The sequence below is a fragment of the Solanum pennellii genome, chromosome 2 (assembly GCF_001406875.1).
Source record: "Solanum pennellii chromosome 2, SPENNV200".
NCBI classification, from domain to species: domain Eukaryota; kingdom Viridiplantae; phylum Streptophyta; class Magnoliopsida; order Solanales; family Solanaceae; genus Solanum; species Solanum pennellii.
Genome location: NC_028638.1, coordinates 8,791,138 through 8,816,393, shown reverse-complemented (window position 1 = coordinate 8,816,393; position 25,256 = coordinate 8,791,138). Strand labels below are relative to the sequence as shown.

General features: G+C 36.4%; 1 protein-coding gene and 1 long non-coding RNA gene across 2 annotated transcripts; both read left to right on the top strand.

The window, feature by feature from the left end:
* The first annotated feature begins 10,616 nt into the window (after positions 1-10,616).
* Positions 10,617-11,138, top strand: LOC107009751. Its single transcript, XM_015209094.1, has one exon. It carries the CDS (start codon positions 10,617-10,619, stop codon positions 11,136-11,138), a length of 522 nt encoding a protein of 173 aa, XP_015064580.1.
* A 3,732-nt stretch (positions 11,139-14,870) lies between these two features.
* Positions 14,871-17,712, top strand: LOC107009008. The gene is made up of 2 exons (XR_001455344.2): positions 14,871-15,176; positions 17,412-17,712. It is a non-coding gene; the product is annotated as an uncharacterized LOC107009008 (long non-coding RNA).
* Positions 17,713-25,256: the final 7,544 nt, after the last annotated feature.

Genomic DNA, 25,256 nt, shown 5'->3' with positions numbered 1-25,256 from the left:
CTGTTGATGTATGGATTCCCTCTCATCACATTATTCCTTTTACTTCAAGCCCATGTGGTAACTCATCCCAAGCTATATCTACAATAATAAATTTGGGAAGTACCTCTCATAAGGTTGCCACCAGCAATCGGTCTTCATACGATGAGCCTGAGAATTCCATCACATCTTTCCAAGGTATGTCTTCTTCCACATTATAATTTACCTCTGCTTCCTCATCTTCATTATCAGTACCAATCCATTACACTTCATCCATTCCTTCTTCTGCCCCTATACCAAATCACTCCATGGTTACCCGTTCTAAAAACAATATTAGTAAGCCAATTCAAAGACTGTCTTAATGCTACTTTATCTTCTAAAGATTAATCATCCCTTACTGCACAACCTTCTAAATTCCAAGACACTTCCTCAAATTCCCATTATAAATTTAAGCCTACAAGATCCTTGATTTCTTTCACTTTAATACCCAAAACCTATTGAACCTGGGAGTGTTAGCCAAGCATTAAAAGATCCTAAGTGGCGTGTTGCCATGAATGAAGAGTTAACAACTCTTAAGAGTCAAGGCACATGGTCTCTTCTACCTGAAAATCCTCGAGCTAAACCTGTAGGGTCTAAGTGGGTTTTCCGAGATAAATACAACTCAGATGGAAGTATTAGTCGCTATAAAGCCCGAATTGTTGCTAAAAGTTTCTTACAACGTGCAGGTGTTGATTATGGTGAAACATATTCTCAATTAGCAAAGCATACCATAATGAGTTTTATTCTGGCTGCCACATTTGACTGGCCACTTCCTCAATTGGATGTTAACGACACCTTCTTGACAGTACTCTAGCTGAAGAAGTTTATATGTCTCAACCTCCTAGGTTTGTCAATGAGACATATCCCACTCATGTTTGTCGGCTTCACAATAAATTATGGACTTAAACAAGATCCGCGAGCATGGTATGAGGAACTCAAATCTTATCTTATTTTACATGCATTTTGCCACTCTCAGTCATATCACTTCTTGTTTATACATGCTAAATCTGGAGTTATGCTCTATCGCATTGTCTATGTTGATGATCTAATTATCATGGGTAATCATCAAGTTCAATGTAAGATTTTATTTGGTGTCTTGCTAATCTCTTTTCTAGTAAAGATCTTGGTGATTTGAATTTATTCTTGGGTGTTCAAATTATTCACTCACCTTCCGGAATTTTCTTAAGCCAACAAAAGTATATCTATGAGATATTAGACCGAGCTAACATGGTTGACGTAAATTCTATGCCCACACCAATGGCAAGTGGATCTTGTCTAATGAGTAGTGATGGATATTTACTTGATGATCCTAATCAATATCAGAGTATAGTTGGAAGTTTACAATATCTTCACCTTACCAGATTGGATATTACCTTTGTTGTAAGAAAATTGTCTCAATTTACAAATGCTCCAACAACTACACATTGGGCTATGGTCAAACGAGTTCTTCGCTATCTTGCTGGCACATCTTACAATAGCCTGTTTCCTTGCAAAGGCAAGTCAGTAAATATGCACACCTTCTCAAACTCAGAATGGGCAGGTAATCGTGATGATCGCTCTTCTACTACAACATACATTGTGTTTTTAGACTCCAATCCGATCTCTTTGATCTCTAAGAAGCAAAGAGTTATTGCTCACTCGTCCACATATGTTGAATATCGTTCTATTGCTTCAACATAAGATGAATGGGTCCGTAATTTGCTTCAGAAGTTATCTATTTTTCTCAAGGAACTGCCAATTATCTATTGTGATAATCTTTGTATTACCTATGTTTATGCTAAACTAGTTTCCACTCCAAAATGAAGCACATCAAGATTGATTGTCATTTTGTTAGCAATCTCTACCAACAAGGCCTGCTACATGTTTCTCATGTTTCATCCCAATTAGGTGGCTGATCTCATAATCCTTTAGTAGTTGTTTTTTCCCTAATTTGTAGTTTTCTCTCTTGTATGAATACACATACATATTAATAAAATTATATACTTCTCTCAAGTAGTAAGACTTATAATACATACATAACCTGAAGAGTGGGATCATAAAAGGCAAATCCATGACCCCTCTTTAGGTTAGAGCAAGGCGCAATTAAGATAAGTGCCTATCAATTGATCAATGATTGAAAAAAATCACACTCTAGAATATTATGTTTGTTAACTCTCATGATTATTTTGAGAGACTAATAGAAATACATAGTAATATGGAAACATAATCTTATGATATTTTCTTTTTATTCTTTAAGATTGTGCAATCTTTTAGATCTTCCATATCTTGTTTGTATTCCTTATTTCATGTAATCTTATGATTTTTTTTATTTAGTTTCCTTTGTATTGTACTAATCACTGCTCCCCCTTATGTATTTAAATATGGTTCATGTAATTATAAAAAACACAACTTTCTGCAACATACTTCTCTCTTTATGGTATCAGAGCAGTTCATGTTCTAACGAGTTTCCGATCCTGTATTTTTTATCTTTTCCCACCATGCCTAACAACTTGAACAACTATACTTCGGTTGTGCATAATCCAGCTAGTCCCACCACCAACAACCAAAACTCAGGTATCTCCCCCTCTCAAACAGTCATGAATCCATTAAATCAAGGAATTCAACTTGTTTCCATGAATCAGCCCACCCAACTGCCTATATGGCTTGCTGGCAGCACCAACTATGTCACCTTGAAGGATCAATTCGATGTTTTTTGCCTTGGCTATGATTTGACTTCCTACATTGGGGGTCCTTTCCTTGTCCATCTCAAACTGATCCAAACTATCAACCATGGAGACGATAAGTAAACCTTCTTTTTCATGCTCTTATGAAGTTTTTTTATCGTACCATAGCCCCTCTGCTTGCCTCTACAGCTTCTGCGCACATCGCTTAGACGAAATTAGTACAAAAACATGCCAACAAAAGTCAAACTCGTATTTACTATCTTCGTGATTCTCACAGTCTCCTTATGAAGTGAACCAAGTCCACTGCTTAATATCTTAATAAGATTCGAGCCATCTCAGAAGAACTTGTCATCAAAGTGCTTAGGGGCCTTGGACCAGAATATGATGCCATTAGCTCTTCCATTTGTGCTCGTGAAAACCCCATCACTTATGAGGAGCTTTTGAAAAACTCAGCACCTGTAAATTGTTCCTTCTTCACACACCCAAGCCTGATATGCCACCTCTAACTGGTACTCGTACTGCCCAGTTTAATCAGTTTTTGACACAAAGTGGTCGACAACACCAGAACAAAAATCGTACCAACCAATCTAGAAGTACCTGGTCCGGCCATCAAAACAACCCCAATTCAGATAGAAACAACAATTAGCGAAATTCCAATAATAATAATTGGCGCTCTTAGAACTCCAACAATAGAGATCGAGTTCAGTGCCAAATGTATGAAAAATATGGACATTTTGCTCGTGTTTGCCGCTCTCGCAATCTCAATATGAATGAGACACAAGCTATTTTTTCATCGACTATTGGATCAACCAATCCTGATTAGATCATGAATATTGGTGCATTATATCACATTACCTCAAATACTCAGAATCTGCAGCCTTACTCTGAGTACACAGGGATGGATGATGTTATAGTTGGTGATGGTAACGGTATTAAAATAACCCATACAAGCCATACTACTCTTTCCACTTTCTCTCGTAAATTTTCTCTAAAAGATGTTTTATGCGCTCTAGCTATTCATGCAATCTTATTTTTGTTTGTCTATTTTGTGAGCAAAATAAAACTTCTATTGAATAATTCCCTACTTTTTTGTTGTGAAGGATTTGAGAGCGCGAGCACCTCTAAATCAAGGCCCAAATAAGACGCAAATTTATGAGTGGATTGTCTCTTCACCAACTCCAGCTACCTGATTCACCATTGCTGCACATCTCTCATCTCGTACACTTTGGCATCTTCGTCTTGATCACCCACATCATAAAGTTCTTAATTTTATTTTTTCTAGATATAAGTTGGTTGTTTCTTCCTTTTCTCAAAAGAGATATAATTCTTGTCTTTGTAATAAAAGTCATCGTTTACTTTTTTCTATATCCACCTTAACCAGCTCTCATCCATTAGAACTTTTATATACTGATGTCTGGGGACCATCTTCCATTCCTTTTCAAAATGGTACTCGCTTTTATCTCATATTTGTTGACCATTTTACAAAATATATATGACTTTTCCCACTCAAGCACAACTCTTATGTAACTTTCATAATCCTTAATTTTAACCTCTTGGTCGTAAGGTATTTTAACTCAACATTCTCAATATATTCATATGGTTGTGGTGAGTATGAAGGCTTAACAAAGACGCTGGCTAACATGGGCATCCAACATCTGATTTCACCCCCTTATACACCCCAAAAAGTTGGTACTGCTAAACGTCGCCATCGACATATAATGGGGACAACTTTAACTTTACTACATCAAGCCTTTATGCCTCTTTAATACTGGTCTTATTCTTGTCAAACTGTCATGTATCTCATCAACCGTATGACCACACCTATCCTACAAGGAAAGTCTCCCATTGAAGCCCGTTTTCATGTCAACCCCAATTTTTCCTCTCTTCGTACCTTTGGTTGCTTATGTTATCCGTGGTTAAAACCCTATAATAACCATAAACTGAAACCAAAATCTCGCCCTTGGGTCTTTAAGTTATTCTGTAACCACCATTGTTACCAATGCTTTTATCCATCTACTTTCAAAATATTTCTCTCTCGTCATGTAATATTTTGGAAAGAGTTTTTCTTTTGAATCTATTGCTCATGGTCTACCTCAGGTTACACCACAAGGAATACATTCATGGCTTGATAACTAAACCACTAACCACCCATGTGGTCCTGAAACCATATCTCCTCCCGTGTCTTCAATAGATGTTCCATTAGTGCCTACGTCAGCTCGTGTTTTACCGACAGAGAACACACCACCATATTCTTCTTCATCCCTATTGAAAACACATTCTCCTCCCACATCTCCTTTTGGTACCCAGAATGAAGAGACTAGTCCCTTATCCTCTGCGACTATTACTGCCATGACTGAATATGCTCCTACCTCTCTTTTGCAACAAGTAACTTCTACTCCCCCTCAACCACCTACTCGTGTTTCCACCCACTCTCACCATAATATATTTAATCCTAAAAAGCCTATAGACTACTCTGCTTTGGTTGTTTCTACTGATATAACATGGTTCTCCAAACTTACAAACAGGAAGTTTAACATGCTCCTTGGCGTGATGCAATGTGTGAGGAGATTGCCGCTACTGTTAAAGACAATACTTCGAGTTTAATTCCTAAATCTAAACCACAAAATGTAATTGGATGCAAGTGGATTTTACAAATTAAATTGGAACAAGATGGCTCAATTGACAGATACAAAGAAAGATTGGTAGCGAAAGGTTTTCATCAACGACCAGGTGTTGACTTTATTTCTATTTTCAGGCCAGTGGTCAAGCCAACTACAATTTGTCTCCTATTGACATTTGTTGTATACTTTATTTGGCCTCTCTATTATCTCGATGTAAATAATGCTTTCCTTCAAGGATTTCTAGCTGAAGAAGTTTATACGGATCAACCTTATGGGTTCACTAATAAAACCTATCCTGATCATGTGTGCAAATTGACAAAGCAATTTATCGACTCCGTCAAGATCTTTGTGCATAATATACAGTGTTTAAGAACTTTATTGATTCTATTGGTTTTGTAAGCTCACAATCAGATCCTTCTCTAATCATTATCTATGGCATAGACTATGTTGTATTTCTTCTCTTATATGTGGCTGATATCATACTCACAGGATCTTAAATGTCCAAGCTTTACCATGTTAATGATGCATTGTCTTGTCATTTTTCTCTCATGGACTTATCTCCCTTGATATATTTCCTCGGTTTTGATGTTTGTCACCAATCCACTAGTTTGTATCTCTCTCAAAAGAAGTATATTACTGATCTTCTCCAGCGCCTAAACATGATGGAGGCCAAGGGTTCGTATTCCTCTTGCTTCCTCAACCATTTTGGAACTAGATGATGGATATCCGCCTACTTATTGTAAAATCTATAGGAATCTCATTGACACTCTTTTGAATATCTATCTATCACAAGGTCTGACATTTCCTTTGCTATCAATCACTTATAAAAATTCATGCACAAACCCTCCTATCAACATTTGCAAGCTACAAAAGGGGTAATGCGGTATCTAAAAGGTACCAATCACCTATGTTTACTCATTGACCAATTGCGTCTTTAAACCTAAAAACTTATTCAGATTTTGATTGGGGTGGGAATCCTGATGACTGATGCTTTAATGGTGCATATGTTGTCTTAGTTGGCAGCTTTCCTATCAGCTGGTCGTCTAAAAAGCAATGAATAGTAGCTCGCTCCTTCTGAAGCTGAATACAAAGCCATTGCCAATGCTTATGTTGAAACAATTTGGATTGTCAATCTTTTCAAAGATCTTTGCTTCTCCATTCCAAACACTCAAACCATTTGTTGTGATAATCTTGGTTCCACTTTCCTCTACAAAAATCCAGCTTTCTACACACGTATGAAGCATCTTGACTTGGATTATCGCTTTGTTCAGAAGCTAGTTCAAGATAAGTCTTTTACTGTTTGTCATGTTTCATCCTCTTTGCAACTAGTTCATTCTCTTAAGAAGATTGTACTTGTTGTCAGTTTCCTCTCTCATCGGTCCAAGATAGGTGTTGTTGAACCACCACCTATCTTGTAGGGGAATAATAATGAAATATATGCTCAACATATGTTCTCTTTACTCTTTTTGATTTTGCAATCTTTTAGATCTTCCATATCTTGTTTGTATCCCTTATGTCAAGTAATCTTCTTATTCTTTTTATTTATTTTCCTTTGTATTATATCAATATCTACTTCCATTTATGTATTTGAAGATGGTTAATGTAATATACAAAAACACAGCTTTCTGCAAAATAATTTTCTCGTTACATAGAAGACATTACTGATTTATAGCAGTCATAAAATCTTTCCAGGATCCACAGGAGCTAGAATGATATAGAAGGAAATGGGGAGACAAATGCGCTCTGATAAACTATTTTGCCAAGATTTATATTTTCTAGACAAAGGAATGAGTTAGTCAGGTTATATTAAAGGCATAATACATAAAAATGACCTTAACTTGGAGTTAGTTGGTAACTATGACCTTTAACTTTGTGTGTGCACAAGTAGGTACTTAAACTTATATAAAAACTAAACAAAAGGACACATTCATCCTACATGGAATCCTACATTGCAATTTTTGTGTCCTACGTGACGTCCAACGTGTATTATGCCATGTAGTATACTTGTGTTTACTTGTTCAATTTTATACAAATTCAAATGTCTACTTGTGCACACACAAAGTTGGAGGGCATAGTTGTCCGCTGAAGTCAAGTTAAGGGTCATGTTTATGTATTACTTTACCCAACATGAGTCAATAACAATTTTCAAAAATAATATATGTCATAATATCATCCATACATAAAGATGCTATGCAATAGAGAAATTTGAGCTCTAGGATGAGATGGAACAAATTGTAGAAAATCAATAAAAAAACTATGATAGTAAGAAGAGCTTTTAACGTTATAGTGAGTGAGGAAGAGAATATGGAAGGTTTACCCTTCATTCAACATGAGGAAACTAAATTTTCCATTTTGCATAAACAATTATGTCCTAGCTGAAGTGAGAGTCATTGACAAGAATGAATATATGCTGAAATGGAAAAATTGCAGAAGATTGTATTTTATATTATTTTTTATTAATTATGCATTTTTGGATTGGTTCTCATATAACGATGTTCATCATCTCATAAGTCAAGGATTGAATCATGCCACTTCATATGATATACAACACAACTAAATAGCCTATAATATAGTGGAATTAGAATACTTAATATCTTGGCTGGAATATTTTTAAAAGGTTTCCACCATGGAGGATGTCATTAATTAGTAGTAGATTTACACTTATTTGTGACCTACTTAGTTCAACAATTAGTGTCATCGATGCCTAATTATGTTCTATTCTAATGATATTTTCATGATTTCTGCTATGAAGGCTAAGGGACAAGGAAAAAATGAATACTTAAAAGAAAGGCCAAAAACATGAAAAGAACCGTAAACTCCACACAGTTGATCACCAAACCAAAAGGGTGGATTGTCCAACTGGCAGGATCTCGCCTAAAGTGACAGTACTTGTTGACACCCAATTTTGGACCTCTATAATATAAATTAATCATCAAGCTTCTTAAATTCCAAACGAGTTGAAATAGCTGACTTTATAAAATTCAAAATATTTTTTTAAAGTCATTTTAAAGTAGTTTTCGTCGATTTTTATAATTTTTAAGTGATGTATATTTATATATGTTTTATATAATTAGCTTATTTTATAAAATATTCAAAAATCATCTCAAAAGGATTTTAGTATTACTTAACGCTTTATTAAATTAATTTTGTCTAAAATTAGTAGTCTATATTTTGAGTCCTTAATTCATAATTAAGTTAATTATTTTATCTTGTTAAAACTAAGAAGCTCGTTAATTAATTAATGATAATTCATTTTTTATTTTTTTTAGAAAACCTTTTTAGCCGAATTTGCTAATTAAACTCAATTTGGTTACATTTTAAATCCATTTGACTATAATGCAATCTAATGGCTAATTTATCAATTCAAAATCTAACCACTCCTATTTTACCCTCCAACCTATCAATAGAACAAATTTTGGGCCCTTTTCCAACCTTTTCGGTTGAGCCCACCCCATCCTATTCCAGTTTTTAGCAGGCCCAATCTCCATCCTCTCTTCAACATCCAACCTTTTTGCCCCTAACCCGACCCAATCTTGTTCTCAAAAGAAACCTGGCAATGTTATGTTCTCCTTTTCATAGTGATATAGAAGCAGTAGCGCGTGAGCAACTCAAAATGGATCTATACGCGCCCCATTTTCCTCACGCAATAGCGAGTTTACAAAGAAGGTACACGGCGTGAGAAATGGTATTGATTTGCTCTCCTCCAATGTTCACAAACAGACTGAGATAGACAGAAAACAAATGATTTATTCGCTTCATCTTCCTCGGTAGTATGTTCAGCTAAAGAGTAGGCATTGGTTTTCAATCCTGCTAGTTACGTCCAACGTCCTGGGCTGGCGTGGATGAGATCCACGTAGCATTCGAGGATGAGCAATGAATCTAAGCCATCCAAGCCCCTGCCTCATTAAGATTTTCTGGGATTTGGACAAAATTTCATACAAACCACAACCTCTCCCATCCTTTGGGGGAAAAACTTCTAAATTTGGGATGAAGGGGAATCCTTATTTTCCCCAAAACTTCTCCAAAATTCACCCGCCCTTTAGATTCGTAAATCTTAGAATTTTCCCTCTTTAAAAACATCTCTTTCTCTCTATTCACTGGTGGATTTTTTTAGTTTGCGTTTGGGTTGGAAATATTTTAGCGTAGAAAATAGCTTAAGCAAGTGGTTACAAAAATACGTAAAAGATACATTCTAAAAGGAAGAGAACATTTAGTTTTCAAAGTTCCATTGTCCCTACATGTTTATCTTTATTCCCAAGTTAATTTGAATTCGAGTTGCCGCCAAGGTCTCACTGTTGCTGTCCATATCCGATTTTGTGGTGGTAGAAGCTCTGCCCGAGTTTCCTTTTCCCTATTCGTTGCTAAAAAAAGATAATGTTTTCTCCGTTAGATTTCCTCTCTGTCTTTCACTCCATTTTATTAGTTAATGTTGAAGATAAAAACCATTACTCTGTGTTGACACCCAATTTTGACCTCCCCGATAGGAATCAATTGACGAGCTTCTTGATTCTAAACGATTTGAAATAAGTAGGATTTATAAAATTATTTTTTGAAAATTCAAAACGACTTCGTTCTATCTTTGTCTAAACTTTCGGAGTCTCCTTCTAGTGTTAAAGTCGGCATCTTCTACTCGTTTTGTCCAGTCGCTGCTCCAAAGGAGGTAAAATCTCTCTCCACTCTTATTACCTTCTGCTAATGAGTTGCTTGTTTGATTATACTTCGAATTTGGGTTCAACTTTCTTTAATATTGGGTGCGTTGTCCATTGAAGACACCTTTATTCATGTTGTTGTTTGATCTATCGGGAGGAGGTTCACTGTTATAAACAGATACTTGCTGGAATTTGTGGCATGCACATGAACGGACTTATTTTGGCAAGGAAGATCATTCGAGCCAATTATTTTTGGATGACTATCGAGCATGATTGTTGCAAATTTGTGCAGAAATGTCATAAATGTCAAGCACATGGTGATATAATCTGAGTGCCTCCTCGCGAACTCAATGCTATGAATTAACCTTGGACGTTTTTAGCTTAGGGCGTGGATGTCATGGGTCTGATATAGCCAGCCGCTTCTAATGGACACAGATTCATTTTGGTTGCCATTGATTATTTCACCAAGTGGGTGGAAGCAGCTTCTTACAAGTCCCTGACCAAGAAAATTATAGCTGATTTTGTTCGCAATAATCTGATATGCAGGTTTGCAGCACCAGAATCCATCATTACTGGTAATGGTGAAAATCTCAACAGTCACTTAAATGAGAGATATATGTGAGCAGTTTAAGATTACTCACTGAAATTCAACCGCTTATCGTCCTCAAATGAATGGAGCTGTAGAGGCTGCCAACAAGAATATCAAGAAGATTCTGAGGAAAATGATCGACAATCACCGAGGTTGGCATGAGTTGTTGCCATATGCTCTGTTGGATTACCAAACAAATGTCAGAACATCGGTTGGGGTTACTCCATATCTGCTAGTATATGGAACAGAAGCAGTCATACCTGCTGAAGTCGAGATACTGTCTTTGAGAATCATTCAAGAAGCTGATTTAGGTAATGTCAAATGGGTTGGCAAGCGGATTGACCAATTAACATTGATTGATGAGAATAGAATGGTTGCCGTTTGTCATGGTCAACTATATCGACAGAGAATGATTCGCGCTTTCCACAAGAGAGTTAGAGCCATAATTTTTGAAATTGGTAAGTTAGTACTTAATCGCATTTTTCCTCATCAAGATGAGTACAAAGGAAAATTTGCACCAAATTGGCAAGAACCCTACATGGTTCGCAAAATATTATTAGGAGGTGCTTTGGTCCTATCAGAGATGGATAGAACTGTATGACCGAAATTAATCAACTCAGACGTTGTCAAAACATATTACATGTGAAGCTTCAGTTTGACCTGAATTCTTAATAATGAGATACGTAGGCAGCCCATGTCGGCCACGATAAGTTTCTTTGTAAAACTTATTATTCTTATTAACCTTTGGGGGGAACTACGTTTGACCTGATTCCTGCCTCAACGGGATATGTAGGCACCACAAGGGTTCGATCATATCTCCCATAAGATTTCTTTTCCTCTTTACAATTGAAACTCGGACAGAATTTTTTAGAGGACTCAAGAATTCTCGAGAAGAAGATTTTTCCCAACAAGTCAAGACTGAAATTGCTTTGAATTTTGCAACTTGGACATAATTTTTTAAAGGATCTCAAAATTTTCGTGATTTACTCATCGGCAGTTAAAGATGAGTCGAGACAGTTAACTTTGACAGAAATTTAGAGGACGACCTCAAAATTTCAATTAGGATTTATCGACAGTCAAGAGTGACTATGAATACTCCCTAGTGAATAATCTGATAGATCTCCAAGCATTAGACTCAAAGAACCTCACTACGTCTGATGTGACATGATACTTGGCAGTAACCTTTTTTCAGAATACGATTTTCCGAAAATTTTTATTTTTCTTAAAATAAATCTTTTTGTCTTATCTATCAAGAGTTGGAAGATCAGAAAATCAATCGGAGGTAGCAGGACAAGGAGAAGACAATTGAAGAAATCGACACAGATCAGTTCATTTTAAAACTAACGATTTTTCTATGGACGTAGGTTTAAGGAAATATTTTATACCACTTGTATCGAAAACTTGGGAATATGAATGGTTTTATTTCATCCAATTTTAAACAATATGAAGTCTATAAGAAAGAATACAACTATGTTCAAAGATGAATCAAATGAAAACCCCTAGAAAAACACGCGATTTCCATCAAGGATGTCATCTGCATCATATTATCGGACGTGATAGTATTGCTACCCGGAGGGTCGTCTCATTCATGTTATCGACGAAAATGATACGCTACATGGAGAGTCATTTTACCGTAGTGTCAATTGAGACGATATCACTATCCAGAATGCACCCAAAAGACACTATGTTGCTCGATTGAAGCAATGTCTTTGTTTGATACCCAAGAATGGCATCAAGAGTAAATATTCATGCACCGCGAGAAGATATTCATGCCTCGTAGAAAATCATTCATCGCAAGTCAATACTCATACATCACAGAAAATCATGCACCACGAGAAGATATTCATGACACGCAGAAAAGCATGCATCGCGAAAAAATCATGCATTGCGAATTGATATTCATGCCTCGTAGAAAATCATGCACCGCGAGAAGATATTCATGCCTCATAGAAACCATGCATCACGAAAAATCATGTATCGCGAGAAGATATTCATACCTCGCAGAAAATCATGCACTGCGAGAAGATATTCATGCCTTGCAGAAAATCATGTATCGCAGAAATTCATGCATCGTGAGAAGATATTCATGCATCGCGAATTGATATTCATGCAATGTGGGAAGATTCATGCCTCCCGGAAAATTTAATGCACTGCAAGAAGATATTCATGAATCGTAGAAATTCATGCATCACGGAATATCATACATCACGAGTTGATATTCATGCATCGCGAGAAGATATTCATGTCTCATAAAAAATTATGCATCACGGGAAGATATTCATGCCTCGCGGAAAATCATGCATCATGAGTTAATATTCGTGCATCGTGGAAAATCATGCATCGCGAGTTAATATTCATGCATCGCCAAAAAAAAATGCAACGCGTGCATCGCAGAAAATCATGCATCGCGAGAAGATATTCATGCATTACGAGAAAATGTCATGCATCGCGGAAAATTCATGCATTGCGGAGAAGTCATGTGTTGCAAGCAAAAATTCATGCATCGCGGGAAAGTCATGCTTTGCAAGAGAAGAAATTCACGCATCGCAGAAATGTCATGCATCGCGGAAGAGAAATCATGCACTTCAAGAGAAGGAAATTGTGCATTCCAAGAGAAATATTTATGTATCAACAACAATTGCATCTTTTATTTGGAAAGAGTAAACACCAAGAGAATCATCGAATACAACATCAGGAGAAATATCATCACAGTGCATTAACTTTTATTTATTTTGACATCAAATGAAGAGTAAATAGAAGTTTACGTTGCAAACATAAGACATAAGCTTTATTTGCTTTACTTCAAACCCAATTGAGTTGACATCAAATTTTGAAGGAGAGAAATTAAGTGTCAACACGATAAAAGACACTGCCTCCCATTTGAATTGATTTTTTATGATGACGAGTTTTATTTCAGCCTTTGTCGAGAGCATCCGAAAGGATGAATTCTCCAAAAGCAAACCACAGGTACGAAAGACATGAAAAAGGATGCAACATAATGTGAAACTTTTTCTTAGCAGCAAATTGGAACATAGTCCAAAGAGGAGTGTCAAACTCTTAGGATGCGAGCATAAGAATGACTTCCACCACAATCAAACCACACCCCTATCAAAGGCATGTGGGTTTTTCTTTGGCTTTTGACAGTTTCGATTTTGCATTCGGATTTTGGTATCTGCCGGAAGCAAGTTTCCATTCTGAGTGATAGTGCACCAAGAGCTTTGGAAATTATGTTTGTGTAAGTACTTTATTATGGGTGTGAAGTGCACCACATTCGTGGCTAAGAGGTTGCAAGCCTCTTTTTCATACTCAATTTATTTGTCACTCTTCCGAAATCGGAGGTTATCTAGCATAAAATAGATTTCTTTTCAATTGATTGGGTCGAACTACAAACAACATGATTCTAAGGTTTAAGGATATGTAGGCGGGCTCAATGTTGATAACTCAGCTATATTCCAACATTTCATTCTTAAATCTAATTTATTAGCGTCCTTGTCCCTTCATAATTCGGTGTCGCGTTGACTCTTGAATTGTTTCATAATAGTGCTTTAAGTCAAGCATATCGAACTACAAATTACCTGAATTCTCATATAGCCTGAGATATGTAGGAAACCCATTTCCAGGGTTCGGCCATAACCCCTAAAGTCCGTACCAAATCCATTTTCCAAAGATGAATGTGTGGTCGGCCAAAAATGAATTAGCCTACTTCATTTTCCTCAAATTTGTTGCATCAAGTAAAATGAGGGACAATTTTTGACACCCAATCTTCACCTCCTCGATATGAATCAATTGATGAGCTTTTCAATTCAAAACGACTTAAAATAAGTAGATTTATGAAAATTCAAAATGTTTTAAAGTTATTTTAAGATTATTCCCGACATTTTTTAAAATGATATATATGTTATGCACAATTATCTATATACATATTTAGTATTTTTTATGATTACTCAGAGACCATCTTAAGAAGATTTTTATTTCGTTTAAATATTTGGCTAATTAATTTAGTTATATGATAGTTTACATTTTTTATTAGCTTATTTTATCTTTATAATTAAGTCGATTATTTTAGTTCATTTGAAATTAAGAAGCTTATTAATTAATTAATTTTGATTATTTATTTTAGCAGAGTTCATTAAGTAGCTCAATTCGGCTAATTTAACTAATTGTAAAAGACCACAGTTTGAGCCTTTTCCCAATCCTTTAAGTGGCCCAACTCCCTTCTCCCTAACCCCAGGCCCAAAACTTTCTTCTATTCCAAGTAGCCCCTTTCAGCTAACCCAAAATCAACTCCCTATATCTATTCAGCCTCCCCAGCCCACCTCTTTATCCAAACCCGATCCGCCCATTTCTTCATCAACTAAAAGAAGCGCAGAAGCGCCAAGCTACATCAATAGTAATCCCAGACCGCGTGAAGACGGCACCAGCAATTCTCTCCAATAACGTTCCAAATGGCGCCCCTTTTCCATCGAAATACACGGAAGAACAGCCCAGGACAGGCAGTATGCTGCAAACCTTGTCGCCTTCTTCCTTTTTCGTCTCCTGCAGGGTTTTTCCGCGATTCCAGCTACTGCTCAGTCCATACAGCCGCGGAAACCTTCCTTGGCTTGCATCGATGGGCGCCACGTCGAGCACAAGGACATTGGTAATCAATCCAATCCATCCGTCTCTTATTCTCATCTGATTTTACGGGGATTTGTTTGAATATTCATACAAAGAACCAGCTGGTTTTGGTCCTTGAGATTTTGAAATTGATTTTGGTTTTGAAATCTCGACTTTACCCTTGCCCCCCTCCCCTTTTTTTTGAAACCCTAATCTCGACCCTATTTTTGTTCTCTTCGATTCAACGAAACAGAGGGGCCTTCTTTTCGTTTTGTGATTTTGGTTGAGAAAAATTGTTAGAAAATATAGAGAGGAAGGAAGCAAATACATAAATACAGTGAAATGAATTAGTTGTGGACAGCCACACACAAATATAGATATAACTCTTGGAGGAAGTAGAGATGTAAAAATCCTATTTTTGCTCTTGTTCGGCTTCAATCTATCTTCGTCAAAACTTTTGGAGTCGTCTTCTAGTGTTAAAGTCGGCTGCTCTACTCGTTCTGTCCAGTCACTACTGCAACGGAGATAAAATCTCTCTCCAATCTTATTACCTTCTATTAATGAGTTGCTTGTCTGATTATACTTTGAATTTGGGTTCAACTTTCTTTAATATTTTTGGTTTTGTTGTCCATTGAATCCACCTTTATTCATGTTGCTGTTAGATCTATCGAGAGGAGGTTCACTGTTATAAAAATAGAAAATAAAAAATGAGGCATACGACTTGCTATTGATCTCTACTCTTCATTTTCCAAAAAAAAATGTGTTGTGTTGGTGTTCATATGTTACCACCGTCTTGATAAAATTGTTCCTAATCAAATTAAGTCATTTTAGTTTCTGTTGGTATGTTGGCTTATTTTGTTATTTGTTTGGCTTAAATTTCCAGCTTTGCTTGATATAAAAATCTGAAAATTGTTATCGACTTGCCTTAAATCCTTCCCCGTCATCTAGAAACCCAAGCGTTGTGCTTGCAGGTTAATCTGAGGCAGTAATAATGAGCTTTTTTCTGGAATTTCTTTTGAGTTCAACCCTTCTCATGACTCGTCTTGCAAACTGATTTTCTCTCAATCTGCAAATTGTTATCCCTAAATCAAGCATGCTTTCATTTTTGAAACAATGTGCATTCTAGTGTAGGAGAACTTGGTGTTTCCTGGTGGGATGTAATGATGTTGCATATTTGGCTTAGTATAAACTGGGACTTGCCATGGTCTCTTTAGTCATCTGCCTACTTGAGATAGGTTTCGTTCTATTATAATGTCGCTTATTGAGTTGGACCTTTTATCTTCATTTAGTTGCATCATAACCACCCTTCTTCTCTCATCTTATTTTTTTAAAATTATTTTTTGTTATTCTGTTCTCTGTTTGATGAAGTAGTTGTATATCTACATTTGTTTCCTTTCCGTTCAAACTCCCTTAGTGCTGAAATGTTTTACTTAGGAGAATGTAGCAGCTAATCTTGTGATGCAATGTTCTTTTCTCTCATCATTTGTCATTGCTTTGTTTGAGAGCGAAAATGTGTTTTGCCTCATACCCCTTCACCTCTCAAGTAAAAAATATTCTTGTTTTGTTTATGTTGAGCAGTTTTTTTTAGCTAGACTAACTCATGTCTTGAAATCATGATTATTACTTTTTTTTTAAAAAAATTAGAGTTGTATTTAATATTAAGATATGTCTTTTGTTTCTAGAATATACAATATATAATTTGTACTTAAAATAGATGTTTGATTTTGTGTATAATGAATAAGTCTTGACCTATCTATTTCAATTTTCTTATTGCCGAAAAGACTCTAAAACGATTTTTAGTTTATCGTGTTGAAATAGATATTGTTTTGAACATTCTTATTTTATAACTTAGTTAGTATTAATTAGATTGATAAAATTGGGGGAAAACTACTTTTCTTTGACGAGTTGTAGATGTTTAGGGAATCAGGGTGTTCGAGCTTACTGTTTACATGAAATAGTGATGCCATGTATGTTCTCGTGCAAGTTGCTGACAATGAAAATTTTCTTATTATGGTGGGCTATTTTTATGGGTTTGGCATCATTTTTTAGTGTCTCCCAAGGACCGTGATTTCCATTAGTTGTAATAAACATTCACTGATTGGGATTCCTTTTATTTTCATGTTTTAATTCATCCAAAAAGTGCTCATTAAATATATTTAAATCTTGCATTTGATTTTAGCAGTATTCCTAATTCATTTTTCCTTTTTGTTATTTTATTTTTATCGTTTGCGGGGCTGCCTACCTGAGTTCCTTAGAGATTTCCTCTTTGCATCTCCAGAGACCCATGAATGCTCGATTCCTCCTTTCGAGTCAGTTGACCAACTTTAAACTGATGCACAGATCCCGAGGTTGAAAGAAAATACAAACCGGATCAAGAAGTTGAAGATTTTGGGCTAAAAGGCCTAAATTTATTTCCTAAATTTTTGTATGTTATCATCTTTGGGCCTAAGCCCTTGTTTTCTTTTATCATTGTATAATTAAAATTTTAGGACAGGTGAAGAATGGGCCTAAGGCTCAAAACAAAATGAAAATGGGTTCAAATACCGGTTCAGGCGGGCAAAAATCGACTTTGGACTCAACTCTCTCTCTCTCTTTTACTTTATCGCTTATGTGTTATTGTTATTATTTATCATTTGTTTCAGGGTCGAAACTTCGAACCCCAGCAAGACGCTGCTATTTTATTTTAACGATCAAACTAATTTAATTGACTTTAAAATAGACTTAAAAAACAATAAATAAATAATTTTGCAAGTTCAAAAACTCACTTAGATAGCAGGATGATATTTCTAAAGGTTTTCAAATCAAAATTCAAATTTAGCTCAAGTTAGATTATTTTAGGCCAAACAAGTTAGTTGTTGGATAACCGTATTAACAGATATTTTTAGGTGCTTTAAACACCTTCGATAAGTAAAAATTTCTGAACCTCCTTTAAAGTTTTCAAATTGATTTTCTGTTTAAGTCTTTGAAAATTAAGTTTTTCTTGATTTTTCTCAAAAATTAAGTGGCAACTCTCAAAACGTCGAAAACTTGTAAAACAATATTTTCCGAATTAAAACACTCTGTTGGTTGCACGCTGAATAGTCGTCATTGGGTTATTAATAGTGTCAACATGAAGCATATGTCTTCTTTTCTTTTTGCCATGGGTTAGTCGTAACTCTATTTTAAGTTTCTGGAAATCTTATCTAGTATGGTTCTTTGTGTATTTCTTTGCTTAAACGCGTTTGATATTTCTTTTTCTTGAGACTAGTTCTTGCTTGAAGCATCAGTTATGATATATTTAGGATCGTCACTATCTGAGTTTGCTCTTTTACAGGTTAATTTTTAAAATCGATTCATATGTTCAAGCATGTATGGTGTGGTCATGTGTTTGTTCTAGTTATTTAGTTTTGACTATTTCTTGAATGTCCTTGTTTGTCTTACTACGTTTGACTCGTTTGGATTAAGTTTCATCTTTATGCCATTCAATTTTCAGTCGAAAAATGCTTGAATTTGTGCATAGAGTCAAATAAACATATGTTCTTTCTTGTCTCATCAGTCATATTCTAAGATTTGCTAGATTTTGTATTAAAGATCGTTTAAAGTGAAACTAGTTTTTCTTATTTCCCATGTCTCATTCTTTTTTTGCAAATGTTTGAAATCCCACCCACCCCTCCCTAAGATTATCTGAAATATGAGGTTATCGGCATTGACTATTGTGTGTGTAGCATGCCGATTTATTTTTTCTCCTATATAAGATTAATTTTAGTAGTTGAGTCACATGTTGTTATGGTTTTGGTTCTTGAAATTTTGCATTGATTGGTATTATTCTGTTTCAAATCTTAATTGACATTATTGTTGGCTTAGTATTCATTTGTACACTGTTAAAGGGTCTAAATTGTTAAAAATATCGTATTTAATTAATATGAGTAGATTGTGTGATAACTTGATCATTGATATAGTTGTTCCTTGGCATGACACGGCTGTAATTCCTTTAACAACGCAGAGCTATTTCCCCTTGTTGTTCCCTAATTTTATGAGTTCATTTATTTCTTTGTGGGGCTGCCAAATTTTATGCCCCGCATGTTTGAATTATCAGTGATAGAATTATCGTGATCTATAATGAATCCAATTGGTTCTCACATGTTTTTTATGCATGTGAAATCTCTCCGAATCCTCACGGACTTTACCCTTGCATCTTCCTTTGGCCATGAAGGCCCAATTCTATTTTATTCGAATCAAGCCCATAAAAACCAACATAAAGGTCCCAAAGTTGAAAGAATTCAAAAAAGATCGGAATATGAAGAGATTGGGCCCAAAAGCCCAAATTTATTCTACAAAAATTTGTATTTTGTTATTTTTGGGTCTAAGCCCTTGTCATTATACTTTTATTATTTTGCTAGAAGTTTAGGACATGTACAACTCGTAATGGGCCAAAGACCCACAAAACCTGATACAAATACTGGTTTAGGCGGACAGAAACAAAATTTGAACCCAACACTCTTTCCCTCTTTATTTACTGCGTTTATCTATTTGTTGATATTTTGTCGTTAGTCTTAAGGCTGAAAAGTTCAAAATCCCGGAGGTCGTCTATTTCGTTAAATAATTTAACTAAAATCGGTCAACTCCAAATAAACTTAAAAATAATTTTTTAAACAAATATTTCTCTTAGTAGGTCAATATTTCCATTTTTTCTCTTAAAATGATTATAACTATAAAAAATGATTCAACCAGGTTTTTTTCAAGTCAAGTAAATTCATATTTTAGCCAAACAAATTAGTTATCAGATAATCACATTAGTGGGTATTTTACGTTCCTTTTATACCTTCCTAAAATACTAACAAGAATCCACGAACCCCTTTACATAATTTCAATCAGTTTACTATGTTGATCTTTTGAGAATAAGTTTTCTCAAATTTTTTCAATGGCAACTCTAAAATCAGTATAACTAAATATTTTTAAATAAAAAAGAATGGTGACTCTGCTGGGGAGATTTGAATGGTTCTAACCTTACAATTAACTGGTTTGGATATATGTGTTTAATTGCTTACTTGTTTTTTGTACAAACTGTTGCATCTCATGACATCAACTCTGTCAAACGGCAAACAGATTGCGTTAGGACAAAGGCGGTTATGTGACTTACCACGACTGTCCTTCAGAAAATACACAAGTCTAATTTTTGAAAGTAATAAACGAATAATTGGCTTGTGGTCATCCAACGTCGTTTATTAATCTTCACCCTGTTATTTGTCCAACTCGGGTAACCATCATCTATAAATTAATTCTAGTCAACTTAGAGTAGAGCGAAATCAAATTTAAATCTAAGTATTAGCCTAAAACGGCTAAATATCAAAGATATATTAAGTCCATTAGTAAAACAACCAAAATCATGTCCAAGGTCCCCGGCCTAACGACATGTCATGTTATTTGACATTTGAAAGATGTATGTGTCGAAACCTGATTTAGGGTGGGGAATCTTAACCGACTTTTATTTTGTAGGTATAGATCATTTACCCAAATTCGACATGGTAATAGAAGCTCCAGTTTTGCTCAAGTTATGATATAACGACCTCAACGGGGATCACATAGAACTCTCAACAAATATGTAGGGGCCCTAACTGAACTCATCAATATGGTTGGGTGGGATGAGCTGATTGAAGTCCTCAAATACCATTGGGATAACGAAAGAATGGTATTCAATTTGGAACCATGGAAATTACCCCGACGATTGAGGAAATTCGGGACGATATTAACACTGTAAGTACAGGATTTGAAACAAGACTGAGGAAATAAGAAGCCATTTTAATCCCTAACAAGCCTTCTATCAAAGATATTACAAATTGGCTTGGATTGGGAAGGATTCCGCCTATTGAGCCGAAGGGTCTAATTATTTATTTACGGACCTCTATGTTAGATTCGGGAATGCAAGCTTTTATGTGAACTATAACCAAGAGTTCCAAGTTACTTACAGAGAATGGGACGTTGTGAGACCTTTGGCATTCACCATCGCACTATTGGGTACTATGATTTTTCCACACTGCTCGAGCCTCAGTATCAACACTCGAGTGATAATGCTTGCACACACTCTGTTCCATAGGCACCTGAATCAAGGGAAAGTAAAGTATAATACCATTGCTCCTGTCATTCTGTGAGACATGTATCGAGCTTTTGGGAAATGCAAAGAAGGGCATCACTACTTTCAAGGTTGTAACATGATCCTCCAATGGTGGATACTACGCCATTTTGCAAAAAGACATGAGACTTAACAACTGCACACCCTCAATAATAATAAAAAACTCTTATGCATTTGAATGATATGTTGTTTTGGGAAAATTTGGGGAGCAGGAGGACTAGAGGAAGATGGGTTCAGATTTTTTTTGAGCTAAGGGAAGAAGATATCCAATAGATGTTCGATTGCTTCATCTCAAAGGATGTCTTTATGGAAGGCCGTAGACAACTTGTGCTTCTATTACAAGGTATTCAGGGAATCCATCCTTACACACCCTTCCGAGTCCTAAGATAGTTTGGGAGAAATAAGTCACGCCTCAAGATGCATACTATCATATCTACATGTTTTATGTCGGGGATGATAGAGTAGACGACACTTCAAAATGCTAAGAGAGTGGAAAAGGACCCTGCGGATGAACAAAGACACCATTGTTTCAAATTGGTTTAACACTGCATATGATGAAACTTATAAGGATTGGTTAAGAAGCAATATACGAGGTCTCTCCTTTTAAATCCCAAATAGTTACCGCAACGTGAAAGACAAAGAATCCAAATTTGTGATCGGGCTAATAGAGGTATAGCGGGAAGTGCAAGAAACGCACAACAAATTTCTCCAATATCAATGTTCTCTTGAGAATGCAACTCGAGAATTGGAAAGATTGAGGAACAATGTTGAAGAACTTGATTTATGGGTGAAAGATAAGTTAAATGGGATGCAATTCGAAGATTGGGAAGAAAAAGGACGCCAGAGCGAGGTTTACCTACTAATGCTACGGTACACATTTCAGCAACACAAGATAAAGTGAAGCAACACAGAAGCAGGGCCATCAAGGATGGCGTAGTGGATTTCACCCCTGTATGTGTTTTTTATATGTATTTCTTTCATTATTAGCCTCTGCATGGGCCTGCCTTTCTTGTATTTTGGTACGTTTTCCAAATGACCCCTGTGTGGGCCTTCCCTTTTTGTATTTTTTCGTTTATTCCCTATTTCCCTGCTTATTTTCCCCTTTTGACCACTATATCTTATATGCAAAATTTTCTTGGGGTGAGAAAATTATTTAATTCCACAGGTACATCTTTCAAATGTGCTAGGCCTACCCTTGGCACAAAAGGGTCGCCCTACTTGTTTAGGATGCGCGTTAGCCGCTTGTGTGTTTAAATGCTTATGTGATATTGTTGCTTCGAATAAGGATATGTTGTTCCAATCCTATTTCAAAATTTCCTGAAAATCTGTACCACATCAAATCCTAAAACATTACTCAATCGTCTCAGGAAAGGTAAAATCGCAGCTATGGAAAAAGGCAAGAACACCAAGATAGAATCAACAAGAGAGAATTTACATAGGAAACTGCAGTTGCTTGAACAGGGGATCCAAGAAACTATAGAAAAGAGGTTTGAAGTAGAGATCGTAATTGTAGTCGTTGAGGCCACAAGCACGACACTATAGGAGGAGTTGGCAGCTAGGATGTTGAGATGCGCTATCGTGGATGAAGAGATGAATATCATACGGAGGTTGCGCGGAAAAGACCCTCTTCTAGATAGCACAATCCCCGCTCCTGAAGGCATTGAATTAGAAGGTGTTGAGGAGGATTCTGAGGAAGATATTGTCTATAAACCTCCTTTCCAAGGACGTGTAGTATAGGGAACAAGAAAATCACCCTCGAGGCATATATTCAAGAGCATTGTATAGGAGTGGAAGTCATTCCATGTGCTCTCATTTATGAGCGCCTTCAGGCTGAGCGTATTATAAAACCAAGCAGGAGAACAACTTCCCAAGTTGGATAGGGGGACCTCCATAAGGCCTGTATGTATCATCCCAACTAGAAAGGTAACACAATATAAGAGTGTGTGGAGTTTAAGACCACAGTCCGCTACCTTCTCAAGACTGACGAAATCACGTATATGTATGGTGACACTGTTATCCTTGTATGTGATGAACCAAAGATCGACATACCAACCACTGATAAGACTGTGCTTTACCGCTGCTCCTTCACACCTTTCAAGAAAACAATGTTGGAGGTATGCATGTTGCTGGTACAAAAGGGGGTCTTTGTCCCTCTCTGGACGTGGAGGCATTATTTCCCCTTGGAAGCGAAGCTTTGAAATGTTTCCAAGTACTGAAAACAGGTTTGTGTCGATAGTCCATATTTCACAAGATCTAAAGGCTCTACAGATTCCTTTCCTAGTCAAGGTTCACATAGGGAAAAGGCAGCAATGGGTTATAACAGCGAAGAAATCAACCTTACTGACGTTGTGGTGGCTCAACCTGCCATCGCCGACCAGAATGAACTAATCATGCAGCTGATGCAACAAATAACCAAAATGAGGGTTGAAATGCAGAGAAGGCAAGATTTGTCTCCTTCGATTATTAATGTCAATGCTTCAACAGAGGGAAGGCCTTCGCTGCACTTTCCTTCTTCAAACATGGAACAAGCTAGGAACCCTCCTTCTTCTCCTGCTCATAATCCCTCAATTATCGACCTAACCACCCAAAATCCTCAATATGCCTCCGCTCCCATCGAATCCCATCCCCTCCTCAAAATAGCGATCCTTAAATGCCACCTCCCCTTCAAAATGTCAACCACCAAGCTGGTCCACTCCCTCAAAACAAAAACTCATACAATCTCCAAACTTCCCTTCATCACCAAAATCAACACACCAACCCCCAAACATTCCCTGAAAACTACAAAACCACCCAAAATGCCAAAAGTCCCCACGTTGCTCCACCTCTACCTCGAAAAACCACTTTCCAAATTCCGGTCACCAATGAGCATACGCTAATGGTTCTAAGCTTGATCACTATGAAGAGTAAGAAAGAGAGTGGAGGTTAAGGAAAGAGGCCGTAAAGGTAGATATAAAGGAAGAGACTTGAAAGTGAATGAAAGATTTGCAATGTATTTCTAAGGTCATCAACCTGAGCTACAATAATTTATGCATTCACCCAAATTTGGACCTCCTGGAAGGGTTCAAAGTGCCGAAATATGACATTTTTTAGGAATAGGGAACCCTTAGCGCACCTAAGGTCCTACTGTGACAAGCTCGTGGGAGTCGTAGAGATGAGCTTTATTGATGCACCTCTTTAGCCGAAGTCTGAGTGAAGAGGTTCTAGAGTGGTTTACATCTCATGAAACAAGACAATGACCTAGCTGGAACTCCCTAGATAAGTATTTCATAGAATGATTCTCTTATAATGTGGAGATTGTTCTTGATCATTATTCCCAGGAAAAGGTGAAGTATAAATCAAATGAAAGCTACAAAGAGTTTGCATATAGATGGTGAAATGAGGCAGCCTCAGTTCGACCTCCTATAATAGAGAAAAAAATCATCTAAGTATTTGTACGGGTTCAGAAACCCAAAGATTATGATCAAATCATGTTGCTCGTTGGAGCAAAGTTTACTAAGATAGTTAAAGTGTGTGAGACTATCGAAGACGTTTGTCCAAGTCACTTATTTTTTTGTCCAAGTTGCTTTTATTTTTGTCTAACTCACTTCCTTTTTTCTGTGTGTGTTTCGAAAATATCCCCATTCATAGGTCCGAGATCTACATCTATGAAGAATTGAAAGGTCCGAATGATCAACTCTGCAATCAGTTGTTAGAATCAATAGGTCTTCAAATTGTTCATTTGAAAAAATTGAAACCCTTCTTATTGGACGATCATGATACTTCCCAAAAATCGAAATTCTTGATCAATGGAGGAACAATATCACCATTTTTGTTCAATAAGATACCAAAGTGGATGATTTGAACCTGAAAAATTGCCCTGGTTATTGTCTCACCCGGGTCCTCGAGCTTGTTGAAGAAGAAAAGAAAAGATGTCGTCCACTATCTCTTGAGGGAAAGAAGACCCCAAGAAGATCCTCGTCATACAAAAGTTGTTCTCGACCTTCACAGAGTTCATACCTAGCCTGTTATGCACAA

Coding starts and splice junctions, on each gene's coding strand:
- LOC107009751 (XM_015209094.1), top strand. CDS start 10,617: ATGAATGGAGCTGTAGAGGCTGCCAACAAGAATATCAAGAAGATTCTG.